Source organism: Pseudonaja textilis, chromosome 3 (genome assembly GCF_049901715.1).
Source record: "Pseudonaja textilis isolate UNSWEBS1 chromosome 3, rPseTex1.2, whole genome shotgun sequence".
NCBI lineage: Eukaryota > Metazoa > Chordata > Lepidosauria > Squamata > Elapidae > Pseudonaja > Pseudonaja textilis.
This window is the reverse complement of record NC_141992.1, coordinates 153,824,824-153,847,339: the sequence shown is the minus strand read 5'-3', so window position 1 is coordinate 153,847,339 and position 22,516 is coordinate 153,824,824. Positions and strand designations below refer to the sequence as shown.

The 22,516-nt window shown below is 35.9% G+C and overlaps 1 protein-coding gene across 2 annotated transcripts; it reads right to left on the bottom strand.

Annotated features, from left to right (window-relative positions):
- Positions 1 to 338: 338 nt before the first annotated feature.
- Positions 339 to 22,487, bottom strand: THOC1 (THO complex subunit 1). 2 transcript variants are annotated; one of them, XM_026699335.2, is made up of 21 exons: positions 22,406 to 22,487; positions 20,006 to 20,079; positions 19,844 to 19,904; positions 17,558 to 17,624; positions 14,305 to 14,423; positions 13,299 to 13,347; positions 12,360 to 12,455; positions 12,000 to 12,082; positions 11,529 to 11,602; positions 11,067 to 11,175; positions 10,406 to 10,537; positions 8,684 to 8,784; positions 7,301 to 7,367; positions 7,074 to 7,124; positions 6,417 to 6,487; positions 5,809 to 5,907; positions 5,256 to 5,321; positions 3,727 to 3,810; positions 3,061 to 3,208; positions 1,386 to 1,464; positions 339 to 733 (listed from the first exon to the last, which is right to left on the bottom strand). In XM_026699335.2, the coding sequence occupies exons 1-21, from the start codon at positions 22,454 to 22,456 to the stop codon at positions 438 to 440; spliced, it is 1,977 nt and encodes a 658-aa protein (XP_026555120.1). In that variant the 5' UTR covers positions 22,457 to 22,487; the 3' UTR covers positions 339 to 437. The 2 variants fall into 2 exon arrangements, with proteins under 2 accessions (XP_026555120.1, XP_026555121.1); XM_026699336.2 differs by lacking the exon at positions 10,406 to 10,537.
- Between the last annotated feature and the right edge of the window lie 29 nt (positions 22,488 to 22,516).

Genomic DNA, 22,516 nt, shown 5'->3' with positions numbered 1-22,516 from the left:
AAAGCCTGACCCAGAATGCTCAAAACCAAGTATTACTTCTGCTAACAATATAATCATTTGGAGCCACTCCATTATAACAGACTATATGAAAATCATGCCCCAACTGTAATGTAGTCCTTATTGACTCCCTATATACAAAGCTTGTTAGCAAACAGCAGTTACCTTTGCCAGCTTTTCAGTAAAGAAATCAAGTGCCTGCTTGCATGCAACACCCTGTTATATTAAAGAAATCTCTTTTATAGCACACACATGAATATATATATTTTCTACTTTTCCATATCCTAAGGAGTTCAGAGGAATGTTTGTTTAGTACCAATTCTTTGCAGAATTTTAGACAATTATGTTATTAAAAGAATTTATTAGTCATCAAACTGCCCTATCAAATATTACATTCAGGAACAATCGCCATTGTTTTAATTAAAAAAGCAATTTTCAAATTAGCTACTGTTTTCACTGTCATTGGATAAGCTTTCAGAAAGGTCATTCAGCCTAGCTTTGTTCAATGCAATAATCAAATTTTCCATAGTAGCGTGGATTCCTTCTTGATCTTGCCAGGTAACAAGCAACTGTTTAGCTCTCATCTTCAGATCTTCACTATCTGATTCAATCTGCCTTATATCAGAGTCTTTCATTTCCAAGTATGGAGCCAGGACTTTCCAGTATTCACCAAGTCTGTTAGCAAATAATTCTATTTGTTCTCCTGTTACAAGCTTATCTCGTTGAACATCTGGACCTAAAGCAAAAATGAGCAAGATTTAGACAATGCTGTTTAATAACTGGGCAGTAAACTAAGTTGTTCCTGGAAACTGATCTTTTTTCACTAGAAGTTCAAGATAATAGCAAAAGTTTATCTAAGCATGATGTAAATGAAAAAGTTTTATTTACATTCTAATGCATATAAAATGTTTTCTGAAAACATGCTTAATAAATATCTGACTCTTGAATCTACTGCAGGAAAACAAAGATATTAAAAATTAGTTTATTTTTATCACATTTATGAGCTGTTCAGCTTTCTCAGAGTATTACTTTAATTAATTAATACTGCTAAACTATTTTAAGACTGTACAAAAAATATATATCCAATTTTTAGCAAACACGTTGTAATTTGAAAATAAGTTGTCTGTATGAACACTGAATATGTTTTCCCCAAATATATAATGTATGCAGATATTTCAACAAAAGAAAAACAGACAGAAAGGGAGTAGGGAATTGGCCCCTGGCTTGCTTAGGACTGAATGCATTAATTTACAATTCATTTTAGAAATAACTAACAAAGAAATAAAATTGAACAGTAGACAGAAGTCATTTCTAAAATATATGTTACTGATAAGGGACCATACTGAAAACCAAACCTAATCTACTCGGGTTTCAGAATCCAGCCTTACTTTCATTGTTTTCTTTTAATAAAGCATCATTATCTTCCTCATCTTCATCCTCGCCTGTTTTAATTTCTTCAGAAGGAGGCTAAATGAGAAAATTGAGTATCATTGTTATGTCTTTGGTCAAAAAAATGTTGCAAGGTGATCTCTTGGCCTCATGAAAGAAAGTTTGGTAAACATTTGGAAATTATATACCGTACATTTAGGATTTTTGTTTTCCCAGAAATTAAGGCTCTTAAAGACATTACAAATAAAGAATAACTGAATAAAGAATAAAAAACAACTCCCTTTTCAAGCTAATTTCAACTGCATTCTGAAACTCAGATAAAAATCTTTATCATGCAAAATCACTAGGATGATAGAAATAATATCTCACTCCAATAAAAACATTTAAAAATATTCCTAAATACTTACAGGTAATACAAATAAACTTGCTACAACTCATTCAAAATTCCATTATAAAGACTTCCAATTTCCCCCCCTTTTCCCCTTTATACTGGCCAAGTGAATGCCCAAATTCATGAAAGAACAAGAAATGTGGGTGGGGGGAAACTTTCAGTGAAGTACAATATATAATCTTAAAAGATTATCATTTTCTAAGGAAAAAGATAAATAAAACTACTTATTTGGTACTCTTCTGCAGAGCTCTCTATTCACAAACAAAACTTGACAATTATATGGAAAATGAATGAAACTGTAGGCAAAAAAAAAAAAAAACAGAACATGGTCCTAATATTCTTGTTCTTTCTTTAAGTATCAGATGAATAGTTGATGAAAAGAGGCATCCAGCACTAAATTTTGGTCATTTGGAATTGGATAGATTTGGGGGGATGAAATAGAGGAGAAAAAGTAAAGGATAAAGGAACTTCCTAAATCAGTGGTCCCCAATCTTTCTAACACCACAGACAATTTTTCCACAGACTGGGGAGGGAATGGTTCCATGCGCAACCTAGATCCCACACATGTGTAGCTGAACATTTGCTCGCTCACCCACTGCTTGCACAGCCTAATTCCTAATGCCATGGACCAGTACTGGTCTGCGGCCCAGGTGTTGGAAACCCCTGTCCTAAAATATTTCATTTTCGAGAGTACTAAGTCAAATCAAAATGCACAAGCCTTCATGTAGTCTTTCTCTTAATATAAATTTTCCCCATGTTCTTCTAGATAGCTAGTAAAATATATATTTCATGCATCAGATGAATAGCAAAGTTAAGCAATGTTAAGTTGAAACAGATTGTAGAACTTAAATAGAATATGCTTTGTTGACTTTCTTAATCATTACACTACACTATTCTGAATTTATTAATTCTACCATGAATGTTTATATAATTAATTACAGAATGAGAATGGAATATATCCGAATCTGGAAGTTAAGCCACTGTATTCAGTGGAATTTACTTCTGAGTGGCTAGAATTACAGCACCAATTCATGTTAGGAAATTAAATACTTCAGTATCAAAAAGAAACGAACTATGTCGGCTCAACTCACTCTAGAAGGTTTCTCAGAACTGTTTTGCTCCTACACAAAAAATAAAGATAGTAGAAAAAATTTTCATAGCTATGAAAATTTATGACAGTTATTTTTATATATTTATACTTTAATTACTTCAATTACAACAACACATTCATTACATGCATAGAATCTTCAAAATAATCATATGCATTAGACAATATTACTTACAGGTAATTCTTTAGCTAATTTGATGACCATGTTTTCAAGGTATTCTGGTAAACTTTTAAACTGTTGATTGGTTGGCTGAAAAAAGTGAGGACTTCTTCTTGCTAATAGTCTTAATGCTCTCCAGCCATAGTTAGAATTATTCACAACCCTATGTTACAAAATCAGAATTAGACTGCTAATTTGATAATCAGAAAAAAAGGTATTTCATTACATCAAAATACAAGTAGTCCTCAACTTATTACCACAATTAAGGCCAAAATATCTGTTGTTGAGTGAGACATTTGTTAAATGAACTTTGCCCCAATTTACGACCTTTCCTAAGTGAATCATAGCAGTTGTTGGGTTAGTAACATGGTAACACGGTTACTAACTGAATCTGGCTTCCCTATTGACTTTGCTTGTCAAAGGTCACAAAAGGTGTGACCCTAGGACACCATTATAAATATGACTCAGTTGTCAAGTGTCTGAATTTTGATCACATGATCATGGAGATGCTATAATGATCAATGCTATTATGAATGTGAAAAACACTCATAAGTCCGTTTGTTCAGTGCCATTGTAACTCTGGTCACTAAATGAACTGTTGTAAGTCAAGGACTACCTGCATGTTTTGAATATATGCCCGAACAAGCAGAATTATGGGGAAAAATGATTTGTGGAACATACTTAAATTCTTTATCAACCATGTTTTCAGGATCTGCCTGTTCTATAGCTTCTTCAAAAAACTCTTCCAATGTTGGCATATATTCTCTAGAAAATAAAGGAAAAGTAAGTGCTTTATTTGGAAGGAAGAAATGTTTATTAAAACTATTACCCCTACTCTAAAATAATAATAAAACTGTTGGTTTTTCTCCTTCAACTTCTTTATGTTTAGAATGAGAAATCCTTTACCTGAGCAATTCAATAAATTATTAAAGTTATTCCTCTTATTACTATGTAGCCTATCATAAGGCACATACATTCATTTGATTTTTTTTTCATTCAGATTAATTTATCAAGTGATGGCAGAATTAATTACATTAGAGTAAAATTAGTGCAAGTTGGAGAACCAATCCAATTTCCAGGTAGCCCTGTTACTGGACAGAAGCTATGCCCAACATTGTTTTCTCTGCCAAAAGGTCAGAGGGGAAACGTCTCTTTCATGCATTGCCTCTTCCTAGACAGAGAAAGGCAATATATGCAAGAAAATAATGAACGATCACTTCCTGCCTCATTCTACATAGACTTCCTGCCAGTTGCAACTGGAATCTAATCCTTGCTGATCATGGGCCTTCTTCTACCTTTTCCTAAAGCAGAAAGTTACAGGACAGCTGAAGTGAAATGATAAATGCAGGGATATCAAATGCTGACACTAACAAAAACAATTCAAATTACACAGAAGGAACTCAGGAAGGTTGTATAAATGCCTTGCATAAGGAACTGTGGGTTAAAGATACCCTACCTTGAATCTAGCAAGTCATGAAACTTGATATAAAGGTTGCAAACCCCGCTTCCCCCTTATTGATAGACTGTATTATCATTTGTCTATTTGCACATAGGTACCAGCCTACAAACGAGGAAATCATTATTTCTTTAACTCACTTTAGGAGCAGGAAGGAATATTAATTATGTTTACCACCTTGAGTTATTTATGAAGTACAATAAAACCAAGATATAAACAAATATGCTATGTCTACATTAATTTACATAATTTTCCCCAAGCAGCAACCTTTGTTGATATATAAATAACCTAGCCACCATGAAAAATATAGATAGGAATTAATTTATCTATTTGTTTAAAAAAATCGAATCAATAACATATGACTAGGTCTTGACAGAATCCAAAAGATTGAGAGAATACCCTTCACATAATATTCAGTGTTTTATCCATGAAAAGGGAGATAAAATTGTAATTATTCTATCCTGATAATTATCCAAATACTAATCAAGTGCCACACCCAATAAATAAGGGGAGAAAAGCACAAAATCAAAAAATAAACAAAAAGAACATAAGTGATGTTGAAGGATTTCCTGTTTCCTTCAATTATGGTACAAGGGCATGTATTTTTTTAGCAGGATCCCCAATTTACAAATCAGTTTTGAGACGCTATAACATGATTAGTAAAATCATCTGCCAATCCCAGAGATCTATAGAATGAATGTCCCTAGAATAGTAGTTTAGGAAGCACAGTGGTACAAGAACTACAACTACTCACCGACTCTCAGATTTACACGCTTCCATATTATCAGGGCATAAATTCCAGAGGCGAGTTAATTCTTCACTGTAAACCAAAACACAAAGCAAATTATTATTTGTTATATTTTGTGATTCGTATAGCAGTTATTCCTGAAGACAACTACTCTTCAACAAAGGCATAGGCTATGTATGGGTTTGTGTGCACAGGTATGAGAGACGGAATAGATTTTATACCACTAACATTAGCATCATCAACAAATAACAATACTATTATTCAAAACTTTCCATATAATAACTGGCTTAGACTCACAGACAAAATTTTAATTCTATGCTCTCGTGTTTCTAAATTAAGATATAATTTAACAAGAAATTCTAAGATAGGTAAAATAAAAATAAATCTGTGTGAGATTTATTTATCTTTTATTTGCACATTTCTACCTCAATTATCATTAAAAGTAGTCAAAGACAGATACAATTTATTTTAAGCAGTATTTCCAGCCTGGCAATGTCACTTTGCGTCACTTAATTTCCAATACCAAAGTAGAAATAAATTAATGAAAGAGTGAACATACTTTCCCATTAGAATTTTTTTGTTAGGTCCTTTCCCTAAGAAATCTTCAGGTGCTGGTCTCTTTCGCACAAAAGGTCTTACTGGCTTGGAATCACTCTGTCTATAAAACAAGATATTAGAGTTAAGAACTACCATAAGGGAAAAATGTAGGAATGGCAACACTCTCAGCAACAAGAGAACAGGACTAAACAACCCAGGTTTCTGGCTCCATCTTATGGCCATTTGAGGAACCACACCCAATTACAATTTTAGCATTCTCTTAAAGAGACAGTATTAAAATGTCTACCCTGGTTTATATATTTTCCAACCCAACTGTTAGGTGATTTACATTCCTAACACGGTGCTTGAGGGAAGCCAGCAGGGACTGCTGGCAAATGGCAGTCAAGAGAGCACGGGCTGCTTAGAACTGATGGTTATGTGTGAACAGATTGATAAGGACCCAGATGGCGATCAAGCAACTTCAGGGTCCTGAAACAGCCATAACTTGGGGCACCAGTCATAAATGCCTTTCTTCAGCACTATCATACCTTAGAATAATCACTGAGCAAATGATCATAACTCAAAAACTACCTGCAATGTCGATTAAAAAGAAATGTTTATACACACAACCTTTCTTTCACAAAGCTTGGACAGCCCTCATTTTTCCATGAATTCCAATTTTCTTCTGTGTTTAATATATGCTGTAAAGGCAAAAATAGTATCAGTAAGAAAAAGATCTCTTTTTTTTAAAGGCGGAAAATGAGACTTAGCAAAAAAAATGTAGCTTTTCTATCTTGCTGAACAGTGGAAGTGTTCCACTGAATGTACATTAAATGTTTAAATTATTAAATATATAAATATATTTTTAAAATTCAGAATTAAAAAAGAAGCCAAGTGGGAGAACTGAGTTCAAACATCTCAAAAGCATAAATTTATTTTAAATGGTTACTGTGTAGGAGACCTGGTGCCAAAGAGACCAGCTTTATTTTAGAGGAGTCCAACTGCAATTGATGGTACTTATCTAAAGTTTGAAAGCCAGTTTGGTGTGGCAGCTTCAGGCTAGAAACTGGAAGCCATGAGTTCTAATCCCACTTTAAGCACAAAACCATCTGGGTGACCCTGGACTAGACTTTCTCTCAGTCCTAGGAAGGAGGCAAATGGCAAATCACTTCTGAAAAACCATGCCAAGAAAACTGCAGGGACTTGTCTAGGCAGACTTGAGAATTGAACACAACTGAGCAGAGGGGAAAAAAAAACACCCTAAAGTCTAATTTAATTGAAATTTACCTCTACCATTTTGGAGAATCTTTTTCCATCAGGTGGGTTTTCTGATAGAAGCTGTAATTAGAAAAGCCACAAAAATCAAAAGTTGCAGCAGAGCAGCTAAAAATGTGGTGCTCAGCAATAAAAGCTGGAATAGAATATGAAATGTGTTCAAAATAAAATTTATGAGAAATTTATTCCTAAAAGCCCCACTGTAAAATCAGATGCACAAGATGATTAATTAATCTCACCTGGTAAACTTGTTTTGTGGTAGCTTCAATCCACAGGGACTGTTCATCAGTCAAAATAAAGTTTGAACTAGAAAATAAGGCACATAGGAGTCAAAACGTGCACAATGCATTCGATCCAGATTTTTCTTAAGCAGCAGCAGCAAATGCATCCATTGAGCAGAGTTCCATACAAATACTCCCACGATGGAATTAGCAAGAAATTTCACTAATTTTTCTGTTGCATCACAGCCAGCCAACACTCTAAGTCAGGGCTGTCAAACTCATGGCCCATAGGCCATGCCCAATTTAGCAAAGGGGGAAAAAGTCCCAATAAGTCATGTGACACCACAGGTTTGACATCCCACCACCCAAGTAGCTTTAAGAGGTGTGAGGGAGGGAGGAATCAATGAAATTGGCTGCCTTCCTGCTATTGATACAGGACTGAAGTTTTATCTGTGGGAGCCATTTACTAAGTTTACTGAGAATTATTTATATTTTTCTCTAAAAAATGATTATATACCACTAGCTTCTGTTTCTCTCTGAAAGACAAAATATATGATGCTTGATGTAACCAAAACTAAGAAAAGACGAACTTCACTGGCTTTAATGGAAATGCTTAATTAAATATTTAATTTTAGGCTGAAGATGTATGCTCTTTTTCAGATTCTCCCAGTTCTTAAAAGCAAAATAAATAATCCTGACTTTAAAATGCCATTCTGTATGAGGCTTGTTCACTCCAATCTTTTCCTTACACCAGAACTTTTATCGCAGTAATTTATCTGCTAGATTTGTTAGACTCCTAGGGCTGGAAGGGACTTTGTAGGTCTTCTATTGCGATCCCCTGCTCAAGGAAGGATACCAGGGATGGGCAATTTACTTTCCCAAGGGGTTGTGTGAGAAACTGGGACTGTGGCAGAAATGGAGAACTGAAGGGAAGGTTAGATTTTATTTTTACAACCAGTTATCTCTCATTTGCATTCAGTTACACTTTTAATTTACTACATTAATTTACAACTTATTTTTGTGTCCACACCAAGAACATCAATGACCTGAATATATGAAATCACATTCAGAGTATAGAACAATAAGCAGGCAGCCCAGGAATCAAATGTATACGGATTTCTATAAAAGCAGTGCAAATATGTATTTCAAAAACATAGTAAGAAGTATAAGTCTAAAAAATTAAAAATACAATAATTACAGTTCAATAAGCAGCATAATCAAAGCCCATTTTCTGTATTATAGTTCAACTTCTTTCTATTTAGAACTTTGAATAGATCATGGATACTTTCCGATATACAGCATTTAGAAGCAGAGTCATACAAGCAGACAATGACAGCAGTGAATTGGATCACATATATTAAAGAAGTAAAAAAAAGTATTTAAAAGACTTTCCTAGCTTACCTTTTAAACTTCACCTGTCCCTTTAAATACTGAAATAATATTAAATACTGCAATAGGATATGACGACGAAAATTGCTGTCACTCAACTGTAAATCCATTAACTATTAAAGACAGAGAGACAAATAAACACATATTCTGTAGTTTTCTGTTTTTAAAATACAAAAGTAAGTAAAATGAAATTAATGGGGCATGTACAATTAAAATGGTTGAAACCACACAAGATGTTTGCTGCAGTGTATGGTTTTTGGAATCAATACTAGGTATGTACATAAAATATTGAATTTAAGTATGAGACTTAGATTTTTCTAAGTCTTGCTTATCTTGATTCTAAAAAAATAATCAAATGTGAAAGTCTCTTTAACTGATTCTGAAAGACCAGATTTGTATTTATGTTCAGCTCACTTTGTTAATCGTATTTGTAAAAAAAAGTTACAATGTTATTTCTGGGAAATGAAATAGCTTTAGCTAAGTACACATTGCTGAATAGTTGGGTGGAGCAAGCATAACTCTAGAGACACACCTGGCCATCACATTTATCAAAAATCTTAATCCCAATCACGTACTAATCTAGTCAGAAGTGGATATTGTAGTTAATAGATCAAGTAGTTTTTCAATAACAATCTTTTTTTTAATGCTTTACTCAAATGACAACTTCCTTCCCTGATGGCTACCGCTTTGCAGTATTAAATCTAACCAAAATACAGGGGTTCCTTTCTTATCAATCACTTCTTCACCAACAGTTCACACCTACAATGGTACTTAGGATCACTCCTCATATCTGTGGCTGTTGCAGCATCCCTTCATTCATGTGATTGTGAACCACGTACTCAGCGACCAGCTTGCAATTGCAACATCCCCACAGTCTCATGATTGCCATTTTTTCAGCTGCCAGCTTTCCTGCCAGCTTCCCACAAGCAAAGTCAATGGGAAACCTGTAGGTTGTAAATGAGGACCCCACAATGTTGCACTTAAAATGTTTTGGGGTTAGCTTAATGATGGCAAATATTAAGTACTGGACTGTTGTTTCTAAGCGGCACAGTCACATGACGTTGTGCTTGACGATCACATTGTTAAGCAACAGAAATTCCTGCCCCGTGACTGTTAAATGAAGATTACCTGTACTTTCCTTCAGCATTTTTATTTCTTCATTGCTAGTTTAGAAATAATAAGTTCTACAACACCAACTGTCTATGGAGATTCTCAGTCATCCAGGTCATGGTTATCCCAAAGGTCCTTTTTTTCAAGAAGAAACTGGACTTTCTGGTTTTTCTTTTGAAGACGTTTCGCTTCTCATCCAAGAAGCTTCTTCAGCTCTGACTGGATGGTGGGAATTGGAAGGACAATTGAAGAAATCCTTCCATTTCCCACCATCCAGACAGAGCTGAAGAAGCTGCCTGGATGAGAAGCAAAACTTCTTCAAAGAAAAACCAGAAAGTCCAGTTGCCTCTTGAAAAAAGCACCAGTAATTTCTCTTTCGCCCAAGTAGAAAAGCCCACAATTCCAAATGTCTGCTCTTTTCCTTCAGCATTTCTGAGAAACCCAGAGAGACTACTAGCCAAGAGAAATAACAAACCCTGATAGGTGCAGGGAGTTCAGCGACAAGACAATCAGATAATAATCCATCATTATTTCCTTGCCAACTGAAGTATTAATACAGTGGTAAGGATTAAGACAAAATTCCTCTTGCAATAAAATCTACTTTTAGGGACAGGAAAAATATACCTTTTCACTTGTAAGAAATTTTGCAAAATAAACATGCTCTCCTCCAGTTTTCAGCTCTTCTAATTTTTTTCTTGATGCCTGAGTGTCATCCAACTTGTAGCTCTCAAAGACAGTTAATACTTCTTCTGAGTACTTTTAAAATAGATCACATAAAATGCAACAATCAAATTATAGCCTCAGAACAGAAGTGAGATTTGATGAGATGCAAACGATGCTGGTCTACTCTCTTTTTATTTCCATTACCTACTGTCAAAGAATGCATTTTATATACATGTACATTAACAAATGATTTCCAGTAAAAGATGGCTAGAAAAGAAGAATAGTCATTACAGATAAAATCCCCTCAAATAAATTGTAATTTGCACTGTGTTGTCTACAACTCTTAATTAATGTTCCTTCAAAGCATTCTAAAAAGTTTATTCATAGGCATTGTATTAAGGCATGAAAGTGCTGGGTGACTCTGGGTCAATTCCTTTCTAATAGCCCAATTCACATCAAATGGTTGTTGTGAGGAAAATAGGGGGAGGAGTACTGGGTATGTTCAACCTTTTGAGTTATAAAAAAGTGGGTTAAAATAACAATAATTATTTTGCTTGGAATTCCAGAAGTAATATGTATTTATATACCCACAAATGGAAATGAAATATAATAAGCACAATACCTTAAGAAATGTTTTCCATGAGACCTTTTCATAGCACTGCACAGGATTTCTGAAGTAATCTTGAAGTGACCAAAATTTTCTGTACAGATTATAATCTATTGGAATGGAACTGACAAACCAATATTTACAATATATTCATTCATAAATATATCTAGCTATTATTGAAAATAAATTTGGTACATTTATTATTGAAATACATATATACATACATTTGTTGTCCTATTGATATTACATAAACAAAGAAATGAGAACTTGTGCAATGGATAGACATCTTTGAATCTCAATAAACATAGCCATGACCCAATAATTTTCCCTATTTAATAAGATTTTAAACTAGACCCTCATAAAAATGGTAATGTACAGTAAAAGTTACAGGCAATCTTTTTAACAGTTATAATTCCAATAGATTTCATACATTTTCTTTTATTTCGTAACTGAGAATTTAAACTTATCTCTCCTTACCAACTTGTAGGAGCTTCATCATCTCCCATTTCACCTTCTTCTACTTCCATTCCTTCTTCTCTCTCTTCTGCATGCTAAAGTCACATAATTAATTTAATATTAATTTCCATTCCATCGACATGAGTAGAAAATTGTTCTACTCATTCAAAAGAAGAATAATCAATAATCTGCTGAAAGACATCAGTGGTCGCTCAAACAGAACAGACCATGAGTATTTTTAAAACAAACACTGAAATTGATTTCATAAATTAGAATGTTCTTTTTTCACTTCTGCATCTCCACCAAAATTTGTTCCTTAAACAACTGACATAATTCATGATTTGGGTGCAATATAAATTAAATAATAGATACTTTATGTCTAAAATCACTTCATGCTCCTTCTCTTGAGATAATTACAGCCTGCTTATTATATCTACATTTTCCAAGTTTTCCATATTGTGTGGATAACAAAAAATAATAATAAAATATAACCTTCTGTCCAAGGGTGCTGTCTTGCTCACTGGTATTAAAAACTGTGATATTTTCCAAATTAAATTGACTTTGCAAGTTAAGCCCTGTAGGGGGGAAAATCTGATCAGGCAAAATAATCTGAAGTGATATTTGCAAATATCATAGTTTTCTGTGCACTTTATAAATAATTATACAATATTTCAATTTTTAAAAATGCAGACAATGGTACTTAGGAAAATTTGGAGAAAAACATCCTGAATATGGCAAATTAAAGACATAAAATGATATTGTAAAATTAGGACCAAATTGGGTTTAAAATATATGTGATGGATTAATCTGTTCATTGTATTGCTTGCTGTTCATGCTTAAAAAGAAACTTACCTGACTTTTCTGAAAGAGGAAATAACCTGGCCAAGAAGAGCTGAATTCTTCCACAAAACACTGTATTTTGTGATTTTGACAGTCTTCTTAAAAGATCTTAATATCAAAGAAAAATGCATTTAAGTTTCCAACCTTTTAAAAATGTTACAGGAATAGACTCTGGTATCAAAAGACAGCAGTAAATACTTTCCACAAATACAACCATGCATTCTCTTTAATCTCCTGTTTTTTATTTATTTTCCATATGGGAAGAATTGAACTATCTGGAGCAACTTTTGAGAAAATATTCTAAAGATCATAGTGTTACTAAGTTGCATATATACACAGTTCTATATCCTTTTCAGATAAATATATTATTGTTCAAATAAAAATGCAGATATGTCAAGCAAAAAGTGCTAAATAAACTAATACAGACAGTCCTCAACTTACGACAATTGAGCCCAAAATTTATGTTGCTAAGTGATAAATTTGTTAAGTGAGTTTTGTCCCATTTTACAATCTTTCTTGCCACATTTGTTAAGTGAATCACTGCACTTGTTAAGTTAATAACACAGTCATTAAGTGAGTCTGGCTTCCCCATTGACTTTGCTTGTCAGAAGGCTGCAAAAGCTGATTACATAACTCTGGGATACTGCAACCGTCATAAATATGAGTCAGTTGCCAAGCATCTGAATTTTGATCACATGACCATGGAGATACTGCAATGGTTGTAAGTGTGAAAAATGGTCATAAATCACTTTTTCAGTTACATTGTAATTTTGAATGGTCACTAAATGAACTCTTATAAGTTGAGGACTACCTGTAATGTTTCATTACAAAATTATATTCTTAGATCTTGATCAACAATAGTAGGACATGAGTACAGTTTTAACAAGCAGCATTGAAAATTACACTGAAGGCTGTATTTTCATTGGCAATGCTAGGAAAAAGGCTACTCACCATTGCACATTCTCAGTAAATAATTCTTTCCTGCAGAGTAAAATGTGTTCTAAAAATAGCATATAATTCAACATGATATCATTAGTTGAGATTTAAAAAACAGGATGTACTTAATTACATTAAAAAAGATAATCAGAGTAGGATTATGAATAGTCTCTCATGCATGCTATAAAATATATATTTCAAGCTTCAGAAAACAGAATTTAGAAGGACATGTTCTGTTGATTCAACCTCCCCAGAAATGCAAAGGCAAATTCTTTTTTTATAAGGGATATTCTTCATCCTGAATAAGGTATTTACATTTTGCAAATAGGAATAACTAAGTTGAAGACAGGAGCATTTTGTAAGACTTATATTTAATTCACACACCCAGAAATGTTATTTTGGGGAAGGTAATCCTTTGATAGCTTTGAAAAATCCTTTGTGATTTTAAATACTAAACTGAATACATTATACAAAGCTAAAAAGGCTGATAAAGTACCACAGTGAGTTACATGTTTTAATTCATGAACCAAAAAAAAAATTGTTATATTTTTAACCACAGTTTTGAGAGATCATCATAGTCCACATATAACTATCTAAGAATTTATCTAAGTTATTTGCTAGTAAAATATACAATACTAATCAAAGTCACTCTGAACAACTATGGGTTAAACATCCAAAAAATGTTGGATTAAGAATGCTGTTGAAGCTGTGCAGCCAGTGCAGTCACAAGTAATTTTAGGCCAGTGGACTTAATAAAGCCTATCAAAGTTCACAACTTTTATCTATTTTTTTCTCAGAATCCCACCTAGTCCTCAAAAATGCTTGGTTCTTAAGTATTTGCACTTCTTTCCTACAATTGATAAATGACACAATTACATACTTAATCATTTAATACAGTGATCAATTTGTATTATTCCAAACAGCATATCTGTTTGTTTTACATAATTCTTGCATGCTACCCAAATTATTTACCTATTACAAAAATGAACTTGTAAAACTTAACAAATTCCATGATACTTACCGATTTCCATGTGGTAACGTTTTTTTCCACAAAGGTGAAAATTTTATCACACTGATCCAAAGGAAGGCAATCCAAAACATCTCCCAAGAGCACAAAAGGAGTTGATGCAGTACAAATACCTTAACGGAAGAGAATCTGTTTATGTGTCTGCTAAAATGATTTCTTTTTATAAAAAGTAAGAACGGGCATTTTTTCAAGAATCTTGAAAATAATATATACAGCATATACATAATAATATATACAAAATAATAATACAGACTTTGATTTTCATTGTTTATTATAAACTGCCTTTAAAAATATTGTACAAGTAGTCCTTAATTTACAATTATTCATTCACCACTCATTCAAAATTACAGTGTTTGAAAAAATGGACTTTATGACCCATTCTCAAAATTATGGCTACCAAAGAATCCCTGTGGCCATGTGATCAAAATTGCTCATATGCTTTTCTGTGGTACGGAAAAGGCACAGCACATAAATATTTCCAGAGACACCATCTAAGACAGGCACTATTAACAATATTTCAGCTGCTCTTCACAGCTACCAGTTCTATCGAACCGGCTGAACTGGTGGCATCCCACCCCGGTACCCATCAAAATGGTATCTATTTATCTACTTGCAGCTGCACGCTTTTGAACTATTAGGTCAGCAGGAGCTGGAATGAATGACGGTAGCTCACTCCACTATGCAGCAGTCTTCTGGTCTCAAATGGTGTCAGGCTAGCATCATTGCAAAGTTTTCAGATTGCTTAAGGCCTCAGGCCTCTACTTCAGACCGACCCAGCGCTGCCATTGATGAGTGCAGGACTGCCCAAACGGCATAGACTGGGTAACTGGGAAACAGGCAGGTGACTTACTTCAGTTGTTAAGTGCTGCTGGGTGGGTGGTGCAGTTGTGGCTTCGCATATTACAGAACCCTATAGCACAATTTGCATGCAGTGTGTGCCAGGCCTTCCAGGGCCTCCCACCACTCCCCTGCAACACCCTACAGGCCTTATTTGAGACTCCCTTTAACAACCCATGATTCTTGGTTAATGATGACAGCTAGGAATGCCAGTATTGTGGTCACTAAATGGTGTGTTCCTGTGGTATCTCACTTTATCACCACACTGCTTAATGATTGAAATTCCATTCACAATTGTGGTTGTAAGTCATCCTTAAAAGTCCTTCTTACAGCTAAGTAAAGCTGTAGTAAAACTAATGAACATTGCTTTGATTGTAGCTGCAGGTCAATAGTTTTAGCCATACACTTTAGCTTTCTACTTTAAGACAAATTAAAAACTTAACTTAATTCTGCTTAAAATCTGCAGAATTAGAGAAAGTACTTTAAAAAATGTTAAAATAGCCTAAAGTGCATGGCTAATGCTACTAACTGCAGTTGCAATCTGAGCAGTGTTCATTAGACTATAAGTTTATTTAATGGAAGCAATTAACCTATAATCCTAGGTTCAACAAATTCATTCAAACTCAGATGTTAATTTATACTCTGGAATATTAAATGCCAATGTAGAAATATATAGATTTTAAATAAAAAATATAAACATCCTCGGTGGCGCAGTGATTAGAGTACTCTACTGCAGGCCACTTCTGCTGACCATTGGTTGCCTGCAATTTGGCAGTTCAAATCCCACCAGGCTCAAGGTTGACTCAGCCTTCTATTCTTCCAAGGTGGGTGAAATGAGGACCCAGATTGTTGGGGGCAATATGCTGACTCTGTAAACCGCTTAGAGAGGGCTGTAAAACTCTATAAAGTGGTATATAAGTCTAAGTGCTATTGCTATTGCTAAATATTCCACTATGCTAGCAGTGGCTACCTCAACTTGTACATTTGTTACCATTCACTGTGATTGGAAATATGGGACTAAACTATGCTTTCTAACAATCTAGGCCAGTGGTTCCCAAACTTTTTCAGTCCACCACCCCCTTGGTTCTACAAATTCATCCTCGGTGCCCCCCACCCAGGGGTGGGATTCAAATTTCTGTGGGCGTGGCCTAATTTGAGGGTGTGGATTACTGGTCATGTGACTGGCTGGCGTGGCTTGCTGGCTCGGCATTGCTTGGTGGTCACATGACTGGATAGGTGTGGTTTGGTGGTCATATGACTGGGTGGGCATTGCCAGGTGACTGGCAAACCAAATACAAGTGTTCCTCACTTAATGCCCGGTTGTTTAGCAAGTGTTCTAATTTATGACTGGCCTCCCCAGAGCTATTTGACCTCTTTCTGGAGTTTTGACAGCCATGCACACATATACACACACACTCCCTTCTAACCCTGCTGGAGCAGGTCATTGGACTAGAATCGGCAAAGCATCTCTGATTAGATTCTAATAGTGAATAGAATCTAATCAGAAATGCTTTGCTGATTCTTGTTGATTTGTTTTATTTGTATTTCTTTATTTTATGTTGCTGAATTGCATTGACGTGTGTGTCCCTTCTTGTGCACAGCCCAGAAGCCTTTGTGATTCTTTGTAGCAAAAATTACCAACCTGTGGATTTGCTCTACTTTTCAAACGTGCTGCCACTGCCGCGTTCTAGGTGCCGGTCCCACAGGTCCACCCCATTGAGCCCGTTGCACCGGATGGACCTGCCCAAGCAAGTCCGAGCAGAGCGGTGCACCAAGTCAATGGGGTGAGCCTAAGGAAAGAGAGAGAGAGAAAAGAAACAGAGAGAGAAAGAGAGAAGGAAGAAAAGAAAGAGAAAAGGGAAAGAAAGAAAAAGGGACAAAAAGAAAAAGAAATAAAAAAGGAGGGAGAGAGGGAGGGAGAAGGATGATGAGATATCTATTCTAGTCCAATCACCTGCTCCAGTAGGTTTAGAAGGGTGTGTGTGTGTGTGTGTGTGTGTGTGTGTGTGTGTGTTCTTGTAATTTACAAGTACATTTTGGTTTTGCAGATTGGCATTGGACAAAAGATGGTAGTACTACTTCAAAGTGGACTGAATTAGTAAAGAAACTGAATTAGTAAAGATATTTTGCATAATAGCAATAGCACTTAGACTTATGTACCGCTTTAAAGTGCTTTACAGCCCCCTCAAAGCAGTTTATAGAGTCAACATATTGCCCCCCAACAATTTGGATCCTCATTTTACCACTTCGGAAGGATGGAAGGCTGAGTCAACCTTGGTGGGATAATGCAATATTTATATAAGCTATGTGTTAAGTAATATAAATAATATGAACAAGTTTTTTTTTAATTAATACAGAGTCTAGTCATGACATTTTATTTCAAAGCACTTACAAAGGAAAACAGACTCACCTTCTATTACCCCATTAATAACAAGCGAAATGATAGCCAGAACATTTTCACAAGAAGTTTTATTTATCTAAAAAAAAAAAATAGCCATCAAAAGTGGAATCATATAATACTTAGAACAGACTACAGTGCATTATCTTAATGGACTGCATTGGAAAGTTATCTATTTCCCATGTGGTCCTCACAAATTCTTGGAAAAACATATATCAGAAAAAAAGTGTTTTATTTCCAGTACTGAAGATGGTGAGAAATCTCAGGCTCATGTTGAGGTATAGACTAGATTTTGATAACGTCTCATGAATATTTCACTCTTAATGATAATACTAATGGTATTAATGATAAGAACTAAACCGTTTAAATACTTATCTTGCTCATCACGTACTGATAGTCCATGTTTAGCAACAATTGGGGCCAGAAACTCAGTTGCTAAGTGAAAAATCATATGACTGCAACTATGTTTATGATTTTACCTCAACTTTCCTTTGCTTTACATGACATTACATGTAACCTCAAATGGTGGAGTAAGTTTCCAGAATTCCATTCAAGAGGAAGCTGGGTAAATTCTTACTGCCCCTTTCCCTCACTCCACTCCTCCTTTGAGATGCTCACTCCAGATCTGAGACAATTGTAAGATGGGAAACAATGCTTGTATTTTGCATTTACATTCATTGGAGAGGAAGGATTATAAGAGAGTAACCAGACACATAATAGAAAATACACATTGAATGTTATGTGTTAGCTGTTTACCTAGCACATTGGCATTTAGGAGGCAAAAAAAGAGGAAAGTGTGAAATTGATTAAGGTTTTGCAAATTACAAGTAGCAGCTGCCAGCCAGCTAATCAGTCACAGAGCTGAGTTTGCTAACTTCCTCTTAGGGAAGTGTTAGGGAAAAGAAGAGATTGCTTGTTTAGGCATTCTCTCCACTCTATGAGGGGAGAAAAGAAAAAAATAATAGGTCAGGCACAAGGCGACACATAGTGACTGTAATGGCAAACATGACTGAGACACAGATACTGAGAAGGTCATAAATGCAGGCATTGATCACAAATTTACTTTTTCATCACAATCATAACTTCAAATTGTTGCTGAGGCAATCACTATGCAAGATCTACTTGTGCAGCATCTTTGATTCCAATGCTAATTTCATGCAAGGTAAATAACATGTATGAACAGTGTTTCTTTGGGCCATATAATCTGTGATGACCCGGGCCATGACACAAAGGCAACACAGTCAAATAAGCAATAAGAGTCCCTTTAGTATCTCTAACTTTGCCCCCAATGTCCAGATTACCTTCGTCTGGAAAAAAAACTCTCCCAAGAACAGCCTTTAACTGTAGAAAATTCAGTCCAAAACAAGGTACGTACAAACTGTAACTAAAAATCCAAACAAACCAAGCTGAAGTAATTAGCTTGACAGGGAAGAAGGAATTTCAGATTTAGGAAGATGCCAGGAACACAGATAAGCCACGACGACACAAGATAAATTCATGTATGCTCCCAATAGCTTGCAGTGCTCAGCTTCCTTGTTTATACACTGTGTTCCCAGCTGCAGCTAATGAAGGGAATCAGGGCCCTTTCCTCCCCTGTAAGCCAAGCAACTCATGTTGCTCCCTTCTCCGTTCCTCCCTGCGTGCCCTAGGATGAAGAGGGGGTGGGCCTGGGTCTTCCTCTGAATTCCCTCTCCCTTGCTCTACCTCTCCCCTGCTCCCCAGCTGGACTTTGCCCTTCCCCAGTTTCTTCCACAGCCAACAGAGCCACACTTCCACTCCCTGTCAGCTGTTCAGCTTTCCCCTCCAAGTCAGATTCTGACAGCAGCATGACATAATCTGTGAAACTAAATATTCTGAAGCCAGGACACCTCTATATATAAAGGTATCATTTAGAGATGTTCTCACCTTGACTAAAGAAATGGAAAAGTCACAACTGAAGCAATGTTAAGCTGCTTTATTGGTTTGACACAATATAGTCTAATAGAATTTAAGGCTTACTAATATAAACATATGAAACTTATTGATTCAGAAACAAAATACATTGTTCCTCCTCTGTACACTGCTCAACTTCCTCATGGTCATGCTGTTTCAAAGTTGATTCAAAAGCTGCAGAAGTAACCTCTTGAACTAAACATAATTTGAAGTGTTCTGGACATTCAACCTTGTTTTGAGATCAGACCACAGTCACACTTCTGAAAGTTTACTTCCAGAAACTGAAAAATTATATACAGTTTAGAATGACATCACTCAAGATATTCAATTAACTTTCACATACACAGTTAATCAAAAACTACTCACAATTTCTTCTTCCAGAGCAACTCGGAAAGCTTGATCCAGTGTTAACTTTTTTTCATTTTCACTAGAAATATATAAAAATATTAGATTGCTTTGCTAAAACTTTCAATTTCAATAAAATACTAATTTGTTTTTGTTATGATAGCAAATCAAATTGAAATTTACCTTCCAGGTATCTGGCTGAATGCATTCAATAAAGGCTTAATGGTTTTGTTTTTGAGTGCATCTCGAGTAGAGTTCTAAGAGAAAAATGAGAAATAATTTATTTGCTTATCAGATATTAAAACAATGAGTGTTTTAGAAAATCTACATCAAACTTATATTTTAAAATGGAATTTAAGATGACATAAAGATTGCACACCTCAAATTATGGAAAGTGCTTCATTTTTCTATTATTCAGCATATGTCTAAACACACGCTAGATACTATTTTCTGTTTGGTTCTGTAGATAATCTTCAAACCATTTAGGACAGGGGTCGTCAACCTTTGGGACCTCAGGGGCCACCAAACTCATAATTTTAGATCCCAGGGACCACTAACTGATTATGTGGGTGTGGCCTAAGTTTTGGGTGTGGCTTGGTGGTCATGTGACTGGCTGGGCATGGCTTGTATGTAAATATTATAAATATTTATATATTGAATTTTTTATTAAAAAAGAGCAACTTTTACCCAAAATCAGGCAATGCAGGCAGGCAGGCAGATTGAGTTGCTCACAGAATCACAGATTAATTCAGAAATCTATCTATCTACCATTGGCTAGCTCAGTCTGTCACATAAAATTTGCTAGCAAGCAAACTCACAAAATTAACTCACAACATACCATTCATGTAAATATTGAATTTTTTATATAAAAAAGCAACTTTTACCCAAAATCAGGCAAAGCAGGCAGGCAGATTGAGTTGCTCACAGAATCATTCAGTGATCTATCTATCTGCCATCAGCTAGCTCAGTCTCTCAAATTTGCCTGCCATGAGTCTGCACTGAATTTGCTTGCAAGCAAACCTTCAGTCCTAAGGGAGGTTGGGCTGTGCTTAGCTAGAAAGCAAGAAATCCAACCATTTCCTGCTTCCTAGATAAATCTAAATCTCCTGGCACAGCAGAACAAATGATGGTCAGAAAAAGATCTAGCAACTTAGCAGACAAGTTTGCCGGGTAAGGAGTGAGTGGACAGGGCGGGTTCCCACGGGCCATGTGGGCTGAGCAGCCTTGTGTTTCTTTGCAGCCTGGATTAATTGCTTTGGGGGGGTGCTCTTGGGGTGAGATTTCTCTGTGGCCCACCAAAATTTTGTCGCGGCCCACCGGTTGGCGACCGCTGGTTTAGGACATAAACTGAATTATAGACAACAAAAATGATGCCAGACTACACTCCTGCTGTGCATGGACAAGTCAGGAGCCTTCATTTATTATTTTATTATTTTCAAAACACCAGAGTTTTAGAACCTCTGTGATGCTGTAAAATAAGTGAACATTCTCAGCATGTCTAAGCAGAACAGCAATGCAATCTGTTATCAGTCCAGTGTGCATACAATAATGGCTTGTATATCAAAAGCTGAATATTTATCAGAACTTTTGCCCATGGCGGGCTTCTCTTTTTATGGCTTCTGTGTTGCAGCTAAGTACTGCACAAGGTGAGGTAGCCAAGACCAAGGTGTTTTTACCTAGTCTTACCTTCCCCAACTTCCAAGAGTAATTCTCTCAATTCCTTCTTGGGGATGTCATACTGGGCTGGTGTTGAACCTACATGTCTATTCTAAGCACCACTTCCAATACTTGAAGAGCACCTTGCGATGGGAGGCAAAGCTTAGTGAGGCTAGACAGGAATAAAACGCACCCCTTCTCAAATTGGCAATCAATCCCTGGCGATCCCTACTCACCATTTTAATTTTCTGAAGTAAGGTAATTACAGATAGGAGTCAACCTACAGCTCAACTTCTGCAAAACGTCTAAACTGATCAAATATAAATGTGCTACACTGACGTAATTTACATATAATATAAATTATAATAAATTATAAAGACATGGGTCTCTGGTGTCTCTCAGCATGTTTATTTTCATGCAGACGTTTCATTGCCCTAACTAGGTAACACATCAGTGCCTAAAGATGTAAACACAGTAATTATACACAAAAGCATCAAAATGTTATTATGACCCCCAAAATAGCACCAATAATTTCCATGCTATACCAAGACAATACCGCCACGTAATGGGTCACTACGGGGGAAAAAAATCAACAATAACTTTGCAACGTTGCTCATTAAGAGAAGTCGGACCGAATGGCACTAGTTCAGTTCATAAACTCCAGGGTGCACGACTGGTCATCGAGGATGATAAAAACGGCAGCACCAAGCACCTAAAAGAGTGCAGAGGCGGTCCGCCAAAGAGAGAGAAAAGATCTCCATTCTAAACGCTGAAAGAGGATGAGAAATGCAACCGACGCCAGTCTGAACTCGACAGAGAAACACGCAAAGGACGCGAGAAACGGGCCTGGGCCCCATCCTTACTCGCGCTCCATCTGAAATCCAGTCGGGAGGTCTCTCACTCCACCGACTTCAGTTTCCCACTTACCATGAAACGCAACCGCGCCTCCGGCAAGCTGAAAAGCGTCGGCGGCGACATACTTGCTCCTGACAGTCTCCAACGCTGACGCACTCCATTGACGTCATCCCACGGCGCTGG

Coding starts and splice junctions, on each gene's coding strand:
- THOC1 (XM_026699335.2), bottom strand. CDS start 22,456: ATGTCGCCGCCGACGCTTTTCAGCTTGCCGGAGGCGCGGTTGCGTTTC. Junction 19,905..20,005: donor TTCAGCCAGATACCTGGAAG/GTAAATTTCAAT, acceptor ATATATTTCTAG/TGAAAATGAAAAAAAGTTAA. Junction 12,083..12,359: donor TCCTCTTTCAGAAAAGTCAG/GTAAGTTTCTTT, acceptor TCCCCCCTACAG/GGCTTAACTTGCAAAGTCAA.